Raw genomic sequence first — 16,631 nt, 5'->3', positions numbered from 1 at the left:
CCTAAATATAAGTCTTTGTAGAGATTCCAATATGAAGTACATACGGATGTATGTAGATGCATTTTAAGTGTGGATTCATTCATTTTGCTCCGTATGTAGTCCACCTAGTGGAATCTCTACAAAGACTTACATTTAGGAATGGAGGGAGTAGATGGCTTCTTCTCTCTCTTTGGATCTCAATACAAAGTTCTCCTCGATTCTCTTGGAGATCTATTCGATGTAATTCTTTTTGCGGTGTGTTTGTCGAGATCCGATGAATTGTGGGTTTATGATCAAGATTATCTATGAACAATATTTGATTCTTCTCTGAAATCTTTTATGCGTGATTTAAATATCTTTGCAAGTCTCTTCGAATTATTAGTTTGGTTTGGCCTACTAGATTGATCGTTCTTGCAATGGGAGAAGTGCTTAGCTTTGGGTTCAATCTTGTGGTGTCCTTTCCCAATGACAGCAGGGGCAGCAAGGCACGTATTGTATTGTTGCCATCGAGGATAAAAAAGATGGGGTTTATATCATATTGCTTGAGTTTATCCCTATACATCATGCCATCTTGCCTAATGCGTTACTCTGTTCTTATGAACTTAATACTCTAGATGCATGTTGGATAGCGGTCGATGTGAGGAGTAATAGTAGTAGATGCATAATCGTTTCGGTCTACTTGTCACGGACGTGATGCCTATATACATGATCATGCCTAGATATTCTCATAAGTATTCGCTTTTCTATCAATTGCTTGACAGTAATTTGTTCACCCACCGTAGAATTTGCTATCTTGAGAGAAGCCACTAGTGAAACCTATGGCCCTCGGGTCTATCTTCCATCATATTATTTTCATATCAATTTGCTATTTCTATTACCATTCATTTTGCTATCTTTATTTTCCAATCTATATCATAAAAATACCAAAAAAATTATCTTATTATCTCTATCAGATCTCACTTTCGTAAGTGACCGTGAAGGGATTGACAACCCCTTTATCGCGTTGGTTGCGAGGTTCTTGTTTGTTTGTGCAGGTACTAGGTGACTTGTGTGTTACCTCCTACTGGATTGATACCCTAGTTCTCAAAAAATGATAGAAATACTTATGCTACTGTGCTGCATCACCCTTTCCTCTTCAAGGGAAAACCAACGCATGCTCAAGAGGTAGCACCTACCGCCGCGCGGACAAGCCCTATGACGGCTGCCGGCTGCGGTGGGGGAGTAGAAGGGGAGACGGGGGACCGGCGGTGCCTAGGGTTTCACCACCGAGTCACCCGAGAGCGGACAACGCGGGGGAGCGGATGACTTGGCGCTCCCTAGAATTTAGTGTTGGGGAACATAGTATTTCAAAAAAAATTCCAACGATCACGCAAGATCTATCTAGGAGATGCATAGCAACGAGAGGGGAGAGTGTGTCTACGTACCCTCATAGACCGAAAGTGGAAGCGTTAAAGCAACGCGGTTGATGTAGTCGAACATCTTTGCGATCCAACCGATCAAGTACCGAACGTACGGCACCTCCATGATCTGCACACGTTCCGGTGGCGTCCCTCGAACTCTTGATCTAGCTGAGGCCGAGGGAGAGTTTCGTCAGCACGACGACGTGATGACGGTGATGATGAAGTTACCGGCGTAGGGCTTCGCCTAAGCACTGCAACGATATGACCGAGGTGTGTTTCTGTGGAGGGGCACCGCACACGGCTAAGAGAAACTTTGGTGTGCCTTTGGGGTGCCCCCCTCCCATGTATGTAAAGGGGGAAGGGAGGAGGAGGCCGGCCAAGGGGAGGAGGCGCGCCATGGGGGGCAATCCTACTCCAAGTAGGACTCGGCCCCCCTTTCCTAATCCAACAAGGAGAAGGGGGAAGGTGAGGGAGGAGAGAAGGAAAGGGGGGCCGGCCCCCCTAGTCCAATTCGGTTTGGGCTAGGGGGGGCGCGCGCCCTGCCTTGGCATGCCTCCTCTCTTACACCAATAGGCCCATGGGGCCCAATAACCCTCGGGGGGTTCCGGTAATGTGCATAATGATGTGCATTACCGCGAGGACCCAGAGATACCTCTCCGATACACGGAGTGACGAATCCTAACCTCGATCCATGCCAACTCAACAAACACTATCGGAGACACCTGTAGAGCATCTTTATAATCACCCGATTGTGTTGTGACGTTTAATAGCACACAAAGTGTTCCTCCGGTATTCGGGAGTTGCATAATCTCATAGTCATAGGAACATGTATAAGTCGTGAAGAAAGCAATAGTAATAAACTAAACGATCATAGTGCTAAGCTAACGGATGGGTCTTGTCCATCACATCATTCTCTAATGATGTGATCCCATTCATCAAATGACAACACATGTTCATGGCTAGGAAACGTAATCATCTTTGATTAACAAGCTAGTCAAGTAGACGCATACTAGGGACACTCTGTTTGTCCATGTATTCACACATGTACTAAGTTTCCGGTTAATACAATTCTAGCATGAATAATAAACATTTATCTGATATAAGGAAATATAAATAACAACTTCATTATTGTCTCTAGAGCATATTTCCTTCATTTCGTACATGGATAAATAAATTCATAAGGGTCATTTAATACAAATAAACACATTTTTAGAAATTGGCCACATAGACAAGCATACAGTCATCCCTATGAACACACGCACTTCAAGAGACGAAGTCATTATAGACGCCTTGTAGTTGATAGAAACGTCTCTTCCCACTAAACGAATGTCGCTGAAAAATCAGAAATAAATCGGAAAAAATGGCAGCATGAATGTTAATTTTAGGATTTAAAACCAATGTGCTCCTAACGTCCGTAACATATTTCTTTCTACCGGATTCTCTTTTGTTTCTGTATTTGTCAGCGGCCGCAAAGCTGTGCATCGCACAGAGTCTGCTCCTTTGACGGTCATACCATAACTTTTTTCTTTATTTTTTCGCGAAAGGTGGTACCATACCCGGCCGGAGTAGGCACGTAGCACATCACCCGAACTAGGAAGCACCGCGTCCATCCTTTCACCCTGATGGACATGTGCACCAGGGATGCTGCAATGTTCTCTCTACTCTACCAAACGAAAGCCACTTTCATTAGCCATCAAAACAAACTCCTCCAAAACGATACCGTACCTAAACATCGAACCAATTTACGAAAATGCCGAACAAAAGGTAATGTAGAGCTTACTTTAGCTAATTCTCTCTATACTCTGCAGATTTTATTTTTGGCAACCAAACAGCTGAAATCGAAACCGGTCTCGAACCTACAAACGGAGGAAGAACCTGGTCCATGCGCGACAGAAGCCGCGGCACCCGTACGGAGGCGACGCTCCCTGCCAAAGGTCGACCGTGGACGAGGTCCACGGACCCCGGGGTCCCGATTCCCAGTATATGCTCTCGTCTCGTGGGTGGTGCGAGGGAATCCGGTGCGGCTCGGCCCCCCAACCGCGGCTTCCAACCCACTCCTGCTTCCACTAAAGCGTTATCCCCCGCGTGGCCGCCTCCCGGCCGTCCACCCCGCGATCCGACGGCCCCGGAAGCCCGAGCTACCGGCCCCGTACGCCTGCCAGGCCCACGACGCTTTCCCCCCGTATATCTTTTCGCGTCGCCAGAAAGGAAGGCCACGCCTCAAAGTTAATATCGCGGCATCGGGTCCTGCGCTGCGCGCCTGCTGCTGCTCCCTCGCCCTCGCCTCCGCTGCCGTCGCGCGAGATCAACCCCGCCGGTGAGGGACCCCTCCCCTCTCCCCCTCCCTTCCTCGCCGCCGGTTCCGTTTCCGGTGGCCGGACCGGTTGCTGCGCCGCCCGCTCTCGTCGGTTCCGCTTTGTTGAGTCGCGGCGCGGTGCCACTGTACTGTACTGTACGAGTGTGCGCATTTCCTGGTTCCTGTCGCTTGCAGTCCGTGCTTCTGCTTATTTTTTCTCCGGTTACGGGCTCTCTGGTTCGGTGGGTTCGGTGGGATCCTTCTGCTCTGATTCGTGTGAGGGATGGTGGTGCGTTTCGCGATCGGTCGATTGTGGTATGGTTCGTCGCCTCTTTCTCGTCTGCTTCTTCCCTTTTTGCTCCGCAGGGTAAAATTTCCCCCTCTGTTCACCTGCTCCTCCATCTCTCTCTCTCTCTGTACGCTCCTGTGCATTTTGGTGGTCTTGAACGCCCATTCCACCGCGATTCAAGTGCTCAAATCTCCCCTGGGTTTCGAATAGGACGACGACGACGGCGAGAACCCGGCGGTGCTTTTTTTTCGATTTTTTTAATCTGCTCTTTGGATTTAGTCCGATCTGTTCCGCGGCTGCAGAGGCGCGGATATTTTGCTCCTTCCGTGGTGTTCCTTCTCGTCCTTTTTGAGCAACTTCTCTTTCCTCGAGTTTGCCAAACTTGTAGCAGCATGCGTCGCTGCTCTCCAAATCTGTTCGTTGCGGTTGCGGCGGCTGTTTCCCCTCTTAGGTAAAGTTTTTTTTTACCCGCATTTGTGCTTTGTCTCGCCTCAGCTCCTGGATGATTCTGTTACTATTTCTAGAGAAGAGAACACGAGTTGGACCATGCGGTAGTTGTTCTTCAGGGAAAGGCTCTTAATCTCGGCTGATGCTTCAGGGGAAGGCTCTAAATCTCGGCTGATGTTCAGTTAGTATTTAGGACGTGAGATGTTCAGTTAGTATTTAGGACGTGATGGTGATGTCATCTTCCGATTTATTTTATTTTGCTTCCGAAGATCATGCTAGCTTTGACTAGTAGTAGTAGTAGCACACTACAGTCCTGTCCAGTCCTCGCATAGATTATTAGCCTAGGTCCTGTCTGTCTGTTAAATTAATGTTACTTGTTAATATTGTTTACTGATAGTATATTGCTGCTATTTTTTTGGAAGTTACTTGTTAGAAGGGCTGCGCACTTTACATTAGGCCTTTGCATGTGGACGTGTGGGCACTGTGGCGTTGCCGACTGGGGACTTTTTCTGGCTTTTCAAATGCCAATAAAGTTGCTTAGATCTGTCTTTCTTTGCGGCCATTTTCAGTCTGCTAGTATATTATGTGGTCAATTATCAGGCAATGTAGAGCCCAGTTCAGGGAACATGGAAACTGTGTATCCTTGAATGCAACTGCGCTGTGTTTAGGGGTAGTTGCCAACACAAAGGATTATTGGGATGGACAAAGTTGAATTACTTGTGATATACTCCCTCCGTCCCAGAATATAAGAACGTTTTTGACACTAGTGTAGTGTTAAAAACATTCTTATATTGTGGGACAGAGGGAGTATGTGTCAGTATTGATGTGGAAAGAGCTCATGTGGTCAGGATTAGGCAACTCATGCAAAAACATGAGAATACAGGGTCAGGTTTTCCATTTTCCGTTTTTGCATAGTCCATACATAGCTTTCACCACTCAACATTCAGTAGAGCATTATTTAGGTTAATATGTTGAGTTATTTAGGACGTGATGCCATCTTCAGATTTTATTTTATTTTGTTTCGATTCCTAAGATCATGCTAACTTTGACTAATGTACTACAGTCCTGTGCTGGCATAGATCATTAGCCTATTCTAACTGCAGCTCGTGCCCATCTGTTAAATTAATGTTAGTTGTTACTAGTATTGTTTACTGATGTATTGCTAGTGTTCTTTTCTAAGTTATTTATGAGAAGGGGTGTGCACCTTACATTTGCCTTTTGCGTGTGGCCTTGGAGTTACCCCGCCTAACTGTGGTCCTCTGGCCTTTCAGTTTGTTCAATGCCAACTAAGTTACTTAGATCTTTCTTTCTTTGTGACAATTATCTGTTTGCATGTGAATGATTTGCACTGACAGGAGAACACTGACGTGAGTAACTGAGTATTCAATTGGTTCTCCTGGTCATGGATGTTGTAGTAGTCATTTGGATTGGATAAGCGCATAATTTGTCTGCTATTATGTGGTATTTTGAGTTATCTGGCAATAGAGACCAGAGTATTAGTATACATATTCAGGAAACAAGGAAATTGTGTATTCTGGAATACAACTGTGCTGTGTTTAGGGGAAGTTGCCAACACGAGGTTTCTTGGGATGGGCAAAGTTGAATCTACTTGTATTGTCGACAGTTTCTGTGCTTATGTAGGTGTCAGTATTGCTGTCAAAAGATTAGGCAACTCATGCAAAAACATGAGAATACAGGGTTAGGTTTTCTGTTTTGCATAGTCCATACATTGGAGATTTCTTCTTGATGGTCAAGCACCAGGTTGAAATTTATTTGCCCATTACATAGCTTTCACTACCCAACATGTAGTAGAGCATTATTCAGATTAATATGCGGAGGATGACATTGTTAGCTTCGAAAATGTTTATAATTTAGTTTGTTGCATGAAATTTTGAAGTTCTGTAATGTTTTCTCACCCTATGTTTGGAGCCTCTCTTAACATGTCTTTCAAGTATTTACATTTGCTTGTTAGTGTCCTTGATATAGAGAATCTAGTTACTTACCGATGATATTTTCTAATTATATAGCCATGGCTGGAGAAGCTGATGGGAAGACCTACCAGGTATCAAGGATGCCCCCTGCTGCTCTCAACGAGCGCATCCTTTCTTCCATGTCTCAAAAGCACGTTGCTGCTCACCCATGGCATGACCTGGAGATAGGTATTGTGCACCCTCAGTCGAACAATGTTAAGATAGTTTTGCTAAAATTTTGTACTGTGCTGCAAGTGTTTCTGTTTAATATCTTACTAGTTGCTATATTTTCTTTGAAAGTGCAGGTCCAGGGGCCCCTGCAGTTTTCAACTGTGTAAGTTTATCTTTTAAATAGTTTAGCTTTAAATATAGTCGATGTTCTGATCAACTTGATCGATATCAAATTAGAGCTTCCTTCATGCTTGCATTTAGTTTCAAATTTCGCCATAGGGACTGAAATTAATCTACCTGGTTTTGAAGTCTTGAAATCCTCCTTTTGAAACTTCCATACTTGTATTAATTCCATAAAAAAAATGGGGTCAGGTTTATTGAAACTTTTTGGAGTTTGCAGTTCCTGCTAACAGTTTGGGTTTCACATGATATATACTAGCTCAGGCATGTCTCAAGTTATTGTACTAAGCCATTGTTATATGCATTAATCTTACTTTGTGTAGACCAGCTAAGACAAGATGTTCTATTCTGGATTTCCTTTTTATTTTCCTGTCTTTATCTGCTGTGTTATTAAGTTATGCGCAGTTACACAGACTTGTTTCTTTTTCCTTTCATCTCCAGGTGGTTGAGATTCCTAGAGGCAGCAAGGTTAAGTATGAGTTGGACAAAGCAACTGGTCTTATCAAGGTCAGCTTGCACTACATCGTTTTGCCTTTGTGTGCATCATGTTACTTAACTCCCTGTTGAATCCTAAAGGGTGTCATTAGAATCCAGCTGTTATGCTCAGAATGTAAAAGGGAGATTAAAGACACTATCTATTAACACTGCATGCACAAATTGAGGAGTTCTGTTAATAATACTGACAAAAGGGCATGCCTTAATAATGTGCCACTAACTGTAGGTTAGTCAGTAATGTACCACACATGAATGTGGAGCACTTGCATAGTCGCATCTTACAACTTCTTTTATTCTACATTGATAAAAGAAAACTTGAACGTTTTGTTTGTTCCAGGTTGATCGTGTTCTGTACTCCTCAGTTGTGTACCCACACAACTATGGCTTCATTCCACGCACACTCTGTGAGGATAATGACCCGATGGATGTCCTTGTCCTGATGCAGGTATCGAATGGATGCGGTGCTTAATTATTTATACATTATATAAGCTCTGTCCTAACGTCACTGCTCTTTCTCCTGGACAGGAACAAGTTGTTCCTGGTTGCTTCCTGCGTGCCCGTGCTATTGGGCTTATGCCTATGATTGATCAGGTTAGATTTCACCATCACTTGTTTACATTGAAGATGCTTTGTTTCATGTCAGCATGGACAAGAAATTATTTGCTTGTACTCCCTCTGTAAGGAAATATAAGAGCGTTTAGATCACTACTTTAGTAATCTAAACGCTCTTATATTTCTTTACGGAGGGAGTATATTCCACTGCACAGTTTTAAGATTGCTTGATGCATGAGTTCTACCACTTACAAAGTGGGTTCTATCTGACTGCTGAGTTCTTACATTAGTTTATCATTTGATATCACTAGGGTGAGAAAGATGACAAGATCATAGCTGTCTGTGCTGATGATCCTGAGTACCGTCACTTCAGAGACATCAGTGAACTTCCCCCGCATCGCCTACAGGAAATCCGTCGCTTCTTTGAAGACTGTACATTCCTCAACTATGATCAACTTCACTGTCCATTCCAAAATTCTATGTGCCAGATCATGAACTGAACTAACTGGATTCTGACCATTGAACTTGTGACAGACAAGAAGAATGAAAACAAGGAGGTTGCAGTGAATGATTTCCTCCCAGCAGAAGATGCCATCAACGCAATCAAGTACTCGATGTGAGTTTTTCTGCTTCATACTTGTACTAACATTGTTTACTCTACTAGCATATGGACTCTATACTGCCTTACTGTTATTCCTTTTTTTTTTTGCGGGTGGCTTACTGTTACCTGAACCGATTCTTGCGCTGAACCGCTTAAAATGCTATACGGCAGGGACCTCTACGGTTCGTACATCATGGAGGGCTTAAGGAAGTGATCTCCAGTTGGTGGACTGCGGATGCTACGCGATCCGCCCTACGGCTTATCAATAGTACGACAGACATTTATGTTACATGATGATCGAAAACCATCAGTCTGTTGGGGATCTATATATACCTTCTGTCCATGCTGAGTCAAGCATGGGTACATTTTCCTTCCGTATATGCCATGTCAGGTCCAAGTATTTGACCTCTTGCTGGAACCTTTTTTGTCAAACCGTCTCTTGACAGAGCGGCTGCTTAATAGGAAATCAGCGTTACGCGAAGGCGCGTATGCGTGCCTCCAGTCCGTTTAACCGTGTGATATCTTGATGTTGTGTGGTATCCGCTGGTTTTGCTTTCCCTGGGTTTTTTTTCCATTAGTTTTCTGTGAACGTCCTTAGCTGTTGTCGCCATCATGGAATCCTGTGTAGTCTTTGTCACAGGAGTTCAGAGCTGTTGGAACTTTTTCAAGGAACGTCCTCACCTGGTGTCACCATCATCAGTTTTCTCTCTCTATTCATCTCAGCGGCATCCCTTTGCATCACGCCATCGCATTGCTAGTTTCTTTCACGTTTAGAGTCTCTGGATGATATCCAATTCTGCGCCCGGGCATCTACACCTGATGAACAGTAAATTCAAAAATAATAAAACTCTGATTTTTTTTTGTAGAGAAAGATGACTTAGTGCGTGAGGTGTGTCAAATTTCAAAGCATTTGAACATTTGAGAAGTTCTCAGCAAAATAAACAAAATCGGATCCAGACAGTGCACAAGCAGTAAAGTTTTTCACGGACCTCAAATTTATCTCTTTTGCTGAGAGCTACTTGGACATCCAAATGCTCTGAAATTTGCCACGGACATCATGCACTTCGTCATCTTTCTCCACAATTTTTTTTGAATTATTTTACTATTTTTAATGATTTTTTTAGTCAGTCAAAACGCCTCACTCCTGGATGATCCCCTTTTTTATGTTTAATCTCTAGTCTCTTGGATTGTGAATCCTCTTAATGTGGCGAACAGCGTCGTTCTAAGAAGAGTTTGTTCTGTTGAGGTATTGATTAGCTACATTTCCTGCCCAATTGTTATTGCGATCTGTAATACAGTGAAAGACCACTGTGTTAAAAATACCTTTCTTGCACCGGGTGACATGTTGAATGGCCAATTTGCACCACAGATAGGAAAGGCAGGCGAATGAACGAGGCTTTTCTGCTCGGCAAGCCGCATTGCTGGAGTTATGCAGTAGATTACAACTCTGATTCAACCAGCACGGTGATTGGAGATGATGATTCTAAGAGAACACCGTTGCTTGAAACATGGAGATCCGAACAGGAGTAAACGAGTTGACAAACATGGAAATGCATGTATCATATTTATTCAAGATTACCAGACCGGACACAGTACCGCATGCTCGCGACAATCCAAAGTAATCTAGACATGTTCCAAAATCTCTACCCTCACGAAACCCTCCTCCAAGGGTTACAGTATGCCGAAGGAACCCAGTATCCAGTAATAATGTTCAATTTCGATAACGATGTGACACTAAGCAGTCTAGCATACAATGATAGGGTAATCAAGCTCCAAGCACATGAAGCATGATTGCGTTCTGCGCGTGCATTCTGTTCTCTGCCTGGGGGAATACGATCGAGTTGGGAGCCTCGATGGCACCATCTGTTACCTCCACCCCTCTCTCCGCGGGCAAACAATGCATGAGGAAGGCTTTTGGACCAGCCATCTCCATCAGGGCTTCATCCACCTGCAGGGACCAAAAATCACAAAAGTGTCAGCTGAGGGCCAACCCATGTGCCAAGACTACTGACTGTGAATGATTGAACTACAAGGACTAGTTATCGGGCAACTTCTAGTAAAGTTCATCAAACTCTAAACATTCAAACATAAAAGAAACAAGTTTGTTAGTTCCTAGTAGATCAACAATATGGACATTTCCAAGGAGATGTAGCTACAACCTAGCAACCAAAACATGAATGAGAAATGAACAGGTATCAACAATCCAATAGGAATGAGATGTCCACAGATCAAAATTCATGTAAATGACAGTATAAAACAAGAGGTAGACTGACCATGAATCCTTGGAATACTTTTTTCCTATATTCAGCTTCCTCCTTTTGGCCCATGCTGGCCCAAACATCTGTATACACAACATCTGCTCCCTTAACTGCTTCCTTGGGATCATTTGTTATTTCAATCTTACTTCCACCACTCCTAGCGATCTCCACAGTTTTGGCATCTGGCTCAAAGCCCTTAGGACAAGCGCATACAAAGTGGAAGGGAATCACAGCAGCCAATAGAAGCCATGAGTGTACAATATTGTTGCCATCTCCAACATAGACAACCTACATAAACAATTAGGGAAAGAGAGAGATAATTAGTCCCCGTAGAAGAAACCACCATATGCTGTTATTTTAAAGGTATAATCTACCTTGGTGTTTTCAATACGCCCAACATGTTCAAGCATAGTGAGCGCATCAGCCATTATCTGGCACGGATGGTTGTAGTCTGTAAGGCCATTTATGACAGGTACAGGTGCATATTTTGCCAAGTCCAAAATATCCTGTCAAAAATCACACGAGATGTTAGAAAGACAATGTGATCATTAGGTCAATTGCATGCAAGCAGAATATAAATAGCTTAAGATAAAGTATCTCAATAACAAGCAAGCCAACAAAACAGGATTGTGTGCAAGTGAGTTCAATGCCCAACCCCAAACATCAATTAGATGTTAAATATATTACGAAAAATAAAGAAAAACAAATGAAGAAGCACGTCAGAGAAAACTGCCACAACAATATTGTTTGATCATCAAATCCACCCATCCAAATATTTCCAGGTTGGCAGTTAGACAACTAGAATGAAACAAACTTACATTTTCAGTTATAGCTACACTATCATGGTTGATGCTTCATATTAAAAGGTTTCAGCCTGTGAAATGTCTTTTTCTTCTATCGCCCACTCATGGCTTCGGAGTAGATATCTAACTTTGCTTAAGCACCACAGAAACAACAACTTACAGTTATGTCTAGATAGCAATCGTTACGCGTTGTGGAACAGAAAGATTTAATATGCAGGAACTTGAAATAGAATCTGGTAAACCAGGTGTAGAAACTTCATAAATCATAGTCATGGAACTAATGATCATACCTGGTGAGCAAAAACCCTGGCCATAATGATGTCATTATATCCAGAAAGTACACGAGCAACATCACGGGTCTCCTCACGCTTGCCCATCTGGATATCATCGGGACCTAAATAAACAGCATGCCCACCAAGCAAGAAGAATCCTGTTTCAAACGAAACACGGGTCCTCATTGACGGCTTGGCGAAGACCATTGCCATCGACTTTCCTTTGAACGGTTGGAAGCTCCTGTCTCCTGACTTTATCATTGCCTTAACCTCAATTGCTCGGTTAAGGATCTTCATGATTGTATCTTTGTCAAAATCATTGATATGAAGAAAATCCTTAGGAAGCTGTTTTGCTGCAAGGAAATTTAGTGTTGTTATTAATAAAGTTAGCAAAAATTTGGTACATCTTCAACATTGCTCTGATGCACACAACTTTTGAAATGCACACCTAAGTTTCCGTCACTCACATGCTTCCAGGAAGGAAAAAAAACAGGATCAAAGCTAATGAGCAAACAAGTGAATTTCAGAGCTAACATCTTTACCATAAGAAAACTCTTGCTCATTGGTGATGACAGGTGAGGAACAAAGTAGGTGAGCACAATATAACAGTGATGATGGGGACAATGAAAACACAGCCTGTGTTTTGCAGTGTCGAACCAGAAAAATCTGTACATTTCTTGTTTGATCACCATACGATTAGTGTGATCTCTCGGCGTGGATTCCCAGTACAGATAATTTCTCATCCAGTGTCACATAAAAATGATCAACATAAATTTGACATAGCTGATGATCAATCATAGTGGGTCTTATATTTGGCACCACCCTTGATTCTATACCAAAAGCTATTTGAGACTTTAAGCTTTGTGCACTGTTAGAAACTACTACCTCTGCTCACAAATATAAAATGTTTTGGATATTTCAATACGGACTACATACAGACTGAAATGAGTGAACAAACATATACTAAATCGTGTCTATATACGTCCGATTCAGAAAAAAGAAAGAACATCTTATATTTGTGCACGGAGGGAGTACTAGCTAGTCCCTGAGGAATCGACATTGGCAGAGGATTGGAAACTGCCCACACTGGGAGCCCTGGAAGCTACTCAAGTTTCACGGTAGGTACCATGTCACAACTTATCATTTCCTGTTTGTCAAATCAATTTCGAACAAATACAATAACCCCACTACTAGTAGAACCCTAGTTACTAGGTCCCCTAATCAACAAAAACAATTCAATGCAGAAACCCTAACCATCTTTCCCAGTGGAGGGGACCGCGGCAGGGCTGGACACTGCGGCGGCCGCGACCCCGCGGCGGGCTGCGGAGGCGGAGGATGCGGCGATTGGTCGCGCTGAGGGCGGATGGAGGGGGAGCGACCGTGGGCGCCGGGTGGAGGTAGGGGTGGAGAGGACGAGGTGACCGCCGGAAATCGCCGCTGCAGCCATCGCAAGGAGATGCTTCAGTGACTGTCGGCGACGGAGGGTGGAAGAAGGGGGTGCCGGAGGCTGGTTGCCACTGGAATCCGGCGGGGACGGACGGCGCGGCGGCTAGGGCGGCGGCCTGAGTGCGGCGGCTCGTGGCTGCGAGAAAGGTCGGGATGGACGGGCCAGCTGGAACCGGCGAGGGGCGTATGTAAGAGAATTTTGTTACACTTCGCCCTTTCGCATTTTTTCTAGAGACGGTCCATTTTGTCCTCGTATATTTTTCTCAGCCTCAATGCGCCCCCTTACGGTACTCACCATGCCCGGCTGAAATGTTCGTGTTAATTTTTTTCCCTTCTTCTTTGAAGTAACTGATTCGGATATGTAGTACAATACATATATGAGCACTTTGTTGAGTCGTTTGATAAGGAAAACTACACGGATGAGACGGCAATGATACTGGCGGTCCTTGCAGAAGTGGATCAAAAATGTCTTCTATTGTTTCTACCATGGGGTCCGTTCCTTTGATGACTACATCTTAAAGAAGAATGCCTTGGAAAGGATTGAGTTCTCCAGTTACCAGAAGTGCACGGCAGCACTACGAATGCTTGCATATGGCACGGCCGTTAATTCGTGGGACGAATATCTACGGATGTCATGGTTAGATTTGCTATTGTCGTGGTCTCGGTGCTTGGACCTCAGTACCCGAGAGAACCAACTGTGTCAGACACCAAGAGGATCTTGCCAATGTCTGAAGTGAGAGGTTGGTCGGGTTTGTTTGGATCTCTTGACTGCATGCATTGGAGATGGAAGAACTGCCCAAAAGCTTTACAAGGGCAATATCAGGTCATGTTAATAAGCCCACCATTATTCTTGAAGCAGTTGCATCACATGATCTTTGTATTTCACACGCTTTCTCTGACATGCTTGGGTTTCACAATGACATCGATGTGTTGCAGCAATCACCATTGTTTGTTTGTCAGGCTGACTAAAGGGAAAACTCCTCCTTGTTACTATACTGTTAATGGGCATGAATACAACATAGGCTATAATTTGGTTGATGGTATCTATCCTCCGTGGGCTACCTTTGTCAAGACCATCTCTGGCTCAATTGGCCAGAAAAAGTCTCACTTTGCCAAAAAGTAAGAAGCAGCTAAAAAGGACGTTGAGAGGGCATTTGGAATTCTGCAGGCACGTTTTGCTGTTATTTATGGACCTGTTAAACAATGGGATCTGAAGACATTATGGGAGGTAATGATATGTTGTGTGATCATGCACGACATGATCGTCAAAGATGTGGGCGAGGGTGTTGCCGTAGGTCTTGAATTTGAGAATATGGATGATCCTATCAAACTTCCAAACCAGAATTCAACCATATTTTATGAGTTTTTTAAATGCATCAAATTTATCATCGAGCAACTCATGAGCAACTGAACGAAGATCTGATAGAGCATCTGTGGACGACTAAATGGGACAACATTATTGGAGTGTAATATTTACATTAGAACCACTACTGCATTTGAACATTTTTTTAGCTAAATCGAAACTATATGTGTGACTTTTTTGAGCATGCGGTCATATGCAGACTTTTAAAATAAATGGGGGTTGATGTACGTGGATAGCTTTGGATGGCCGGCTCCTGCACTAATGTCTGCATAGTATGAGGGTTGATGTCATAGTATGCCATGTAATACTAAAACATGTGATGTATCTTCGTATTTCACTATCGATTGTGCGTGTCAGCTATTGATTTAAGGACTGGCATAATAAATCATAGTGATCCTCGTAAGCGTACTCAATTGGTTCCTCGATCACGTACTCGTCTCCCGGCTCTACCCAAGGCAAGAACACAAGCAAAAGGGAGACACAATCAACCACGTGCGATGCACAAGCAACATGATGCAAAACATGGCATGACATGCGGGATGCGATATGCAATGCATATGCATGTTTCGGAAAGGAAAGATTTAACTGACCTCAACTTGGAAAACCAGGAGTGCCACTGAAAAGATGAGTTGATTTCGGTCGAAATCGATATAAAGATCACCGGAATCGGATGCATGGTTTGCAAATGGCAAGCAAAACAAATATGGCACCGATCTGCGATTAACAGCACGAGGCCATCCAAATGCATCAAGAACAACAAGCTACTACACTCTAACATGAAAACAAATCACATGGCAGCGATCCACTCAAGATGCTTGACAAAATATGAACACTGAGCTATGATACGTCTCCGTCGTATCTATAATTTTTGATTATTCCATGCCAATATTCTACAACTTTCATATACTTTTGGCAACTTTTTATACTATTTTTAGGACTAACATATTGATCCAGTGCCCAGTACCAGTTCCTATTTGTTGCAAGTTTTTTGTTTCGCAGAATATCCATATCAAACGGAGTCCAAACGGAATAAATACTGACGGAGATTTTTTTGGAATATATATGATTTTTGGGAAGAAGAATCCATGCGAGACGATGCTCGAGGGGCCCACGAGGTAGGGGGCGCGCCCTGGGGAGGCAGGCGCGCCCCTGACCCTCGTGGCCACCCCGTAAGGCGGTTGATGCCCTTCTTTCGCTGCAAGAAAGCTAATATCCGGATAGAGCCCGTGTTAAAATTTCAGCCCAATCGGAGTTACGGATCTCCGGGAATATAAGAAACGGTGAAAGGGAAGAATCTGAGAACGCAGAAACAAAGGGAAGAATCTGAGAACGCAGAAACAGAGAGAGACAGAGAGACAGATCCAATCTCGGAGGGGCTCTCGCCCCTCACGCCATGGACATGGACTAGAGGGGAAACCCTTCTCACATCTAGGGAGGAGTCAGGAAGAAGAAGGGGCTCTCTCCCCTCGCTTCCGGGCACCGGAACGCACTGGGCATCATCATCACCGCAATCTTCACCAACACCTCCACCATCTTCACCAACATCTCCATCACCTTCCCCCCTATCTACAGCGGTCCACTCTCCCGCAAACCGCTGTACCCTCTACTTGAACATGGTCTTTATGCTTCATATTATTATCCAATGATGTGTTGCCATCCTATGATGTCTGAGTAGATTTTCGTTGTCCTATCGGTGATGAATTGCTATGATTGATTTAATTTGCTTGTGGTTATGTTGCTTGTCCTTTGGTGCCCATCATATGATGCGCGCGTGGATCACACCCATAGGGTTAGTTGTATGTTGATAGGACTATGTATTGGAGGGCAAGAGTGACAGAAGATGTATTGGAGGGCAAGAGTGACAGAAGCTTCAACCTAGCATAGAAATTGATGCATACGGGATTGAAGGGGGACCAATATATCTTAATGCTATGGTTGGGTTTTACCTTAATGAACATTAGTAGTTGCCGATGCTTGCTAATAGTTCCAATCATAAGTGCATAGAATTCCAAGTCAGGGATGACATGCTAGCAGTGGCCTCTCCCACATAATACTTGCTATCGGTCTAGTAAAGTAGTCAATTGCTTAGGGGCAATTTTGCAACTCCTA

The 16,631-nt window shown here is 43.8% G+C and overlaps 2 protein-coding genes across 2 annotated transcripts; one reads left to right on the top strand and one right to left on the bottom strand.

Moving 5' to 3' along the window:
* The first annotated feature begins 3,540 nt into the window (after window positions 1–3,540).
* Window positions 3,541–8,891, top strand: LOC125514289 (soluble inorganic pyrophosphatase). Its single transcript, XM_048679602.1, has 9 exons — window positions 3,541–3,696; window positions 6,439–6,570; window positions 6,687–6,715; window positions 7,174–7,239; window positions 7,565–7,672; window positions 7,753–7,818; window positions 8,091–8,211; window positions 8,314–8,395; window positions 8,552–8,891. Exons 2-9 carry the CDS (start codon window positions 6,441–6,443, stop codon window positions 8,592–8,594), a joined length of 645 nt encoding a protein of 214 aa, XP_048535559.1. The 5' UTR covers window positions 3,541–3,696; window positions 6,439–6,440; the 3' UTR covers window positions 8,595–8,891.
* A 1,024-nt stretch (window positions 8,892–9,915) lies between these two features.
* LOC125514288 (ornithine carbamoyltransferase, chloroplastic) lies at window positions 9,916–13,367 on the bottom strand. Its single transcript, XM_048679601.1, has 5 exons — window positions 12,968–13,367; window positions 11,732–12,066; window positions 11,013–11,144; window positions 10,654–10,926; window positions 9,916–10,328 (listed from the first exon to the last, which is right to left on the bottom strand). The coding sequence occupies exons 1-5, from the start codon at window positions 13,158–13,160 to the stop codon at window positions 10,146–10,148; spliced, it is 1,116 nt and encodes a 371-aa protein (XP_048535558.1). The 5' UTR covers window positions 13,161–13,367; the 3' UTR covers window positions 9,916–10,145.
* Between the last annotated feature and the right edge of the window lie 3,264 nt (window positions 13,368–16,631).

The sequence above is a fragment of the Triticum urartu genome, chromosome 6 (genome assembly GCF_003073215.2).
Source record: "Triticum urartu cultivar G1812 chromosome 6, Tu2.1, whole genome shotgun sequence".
Taxonomy (NCBI): domain Eukaryota; kingdom Viridiplantae; phylum Streptophyta; class Magnoliopsida; order Poales; family Poaceae; genus Triticum; species Triticum urartu.
Note: the sequence above shows the minus strand (reverse complement) of the source record. Positions and strands in the feature narration are given on the sequence as shown.

What these genes read in the sequence shown, in the direction of transcription:
- LOC125514289 (XM_048679602.1), top strand. Translation starts at nt 6,441, where the DNA reads ATGGCTGGAGAAGCTGATGGGAAGACCTACCAGGTATCAAGGATGCCC. An exon ending in ATGTCCTTGTCCTGATGCAG is followed by an intron (nt 7,673 to 7,752) that starts GTATCGAATGGA and finishes TCTCCTGGACAG; the next exon opens with GAACAAGTTGTTCCTGGTTG. An exon ending in CCGTCGCTTCTTTGAAGACT is followed by an intron (nt 8,212 to 8,313) that starts GTACATTCCTCA and finishes AACTTGTGACAG; the next exon opens with ACAAGAAGAATGAAAACAAG.
- LOC125514288 (XM_048679601.1), bottom strand. Translation starts at nt 13,160, where the DNA reads ATGGCTGCAGCGGCGATTTCCGGCGGTCACCTCGTCCTCTCCACCCCT. An exon ending in CCAGGGTTTTTGCTCACCAG is followed by an intron (nt 11,145 to 11,731) that starts GTATGATCATTA and finishes GATTTTTGACAG; the next exon opens with GATATTTTGGACTTGGCAAA. An exon ending in GGCGTATTGAAAACACCAAG is followed by an intron (nt 10,927 to 11,012) that starts GTAGATTATACC and finishes TTGTTTATGTAG; the next exon opens with GTTGTCTATGTTGGAGATGG.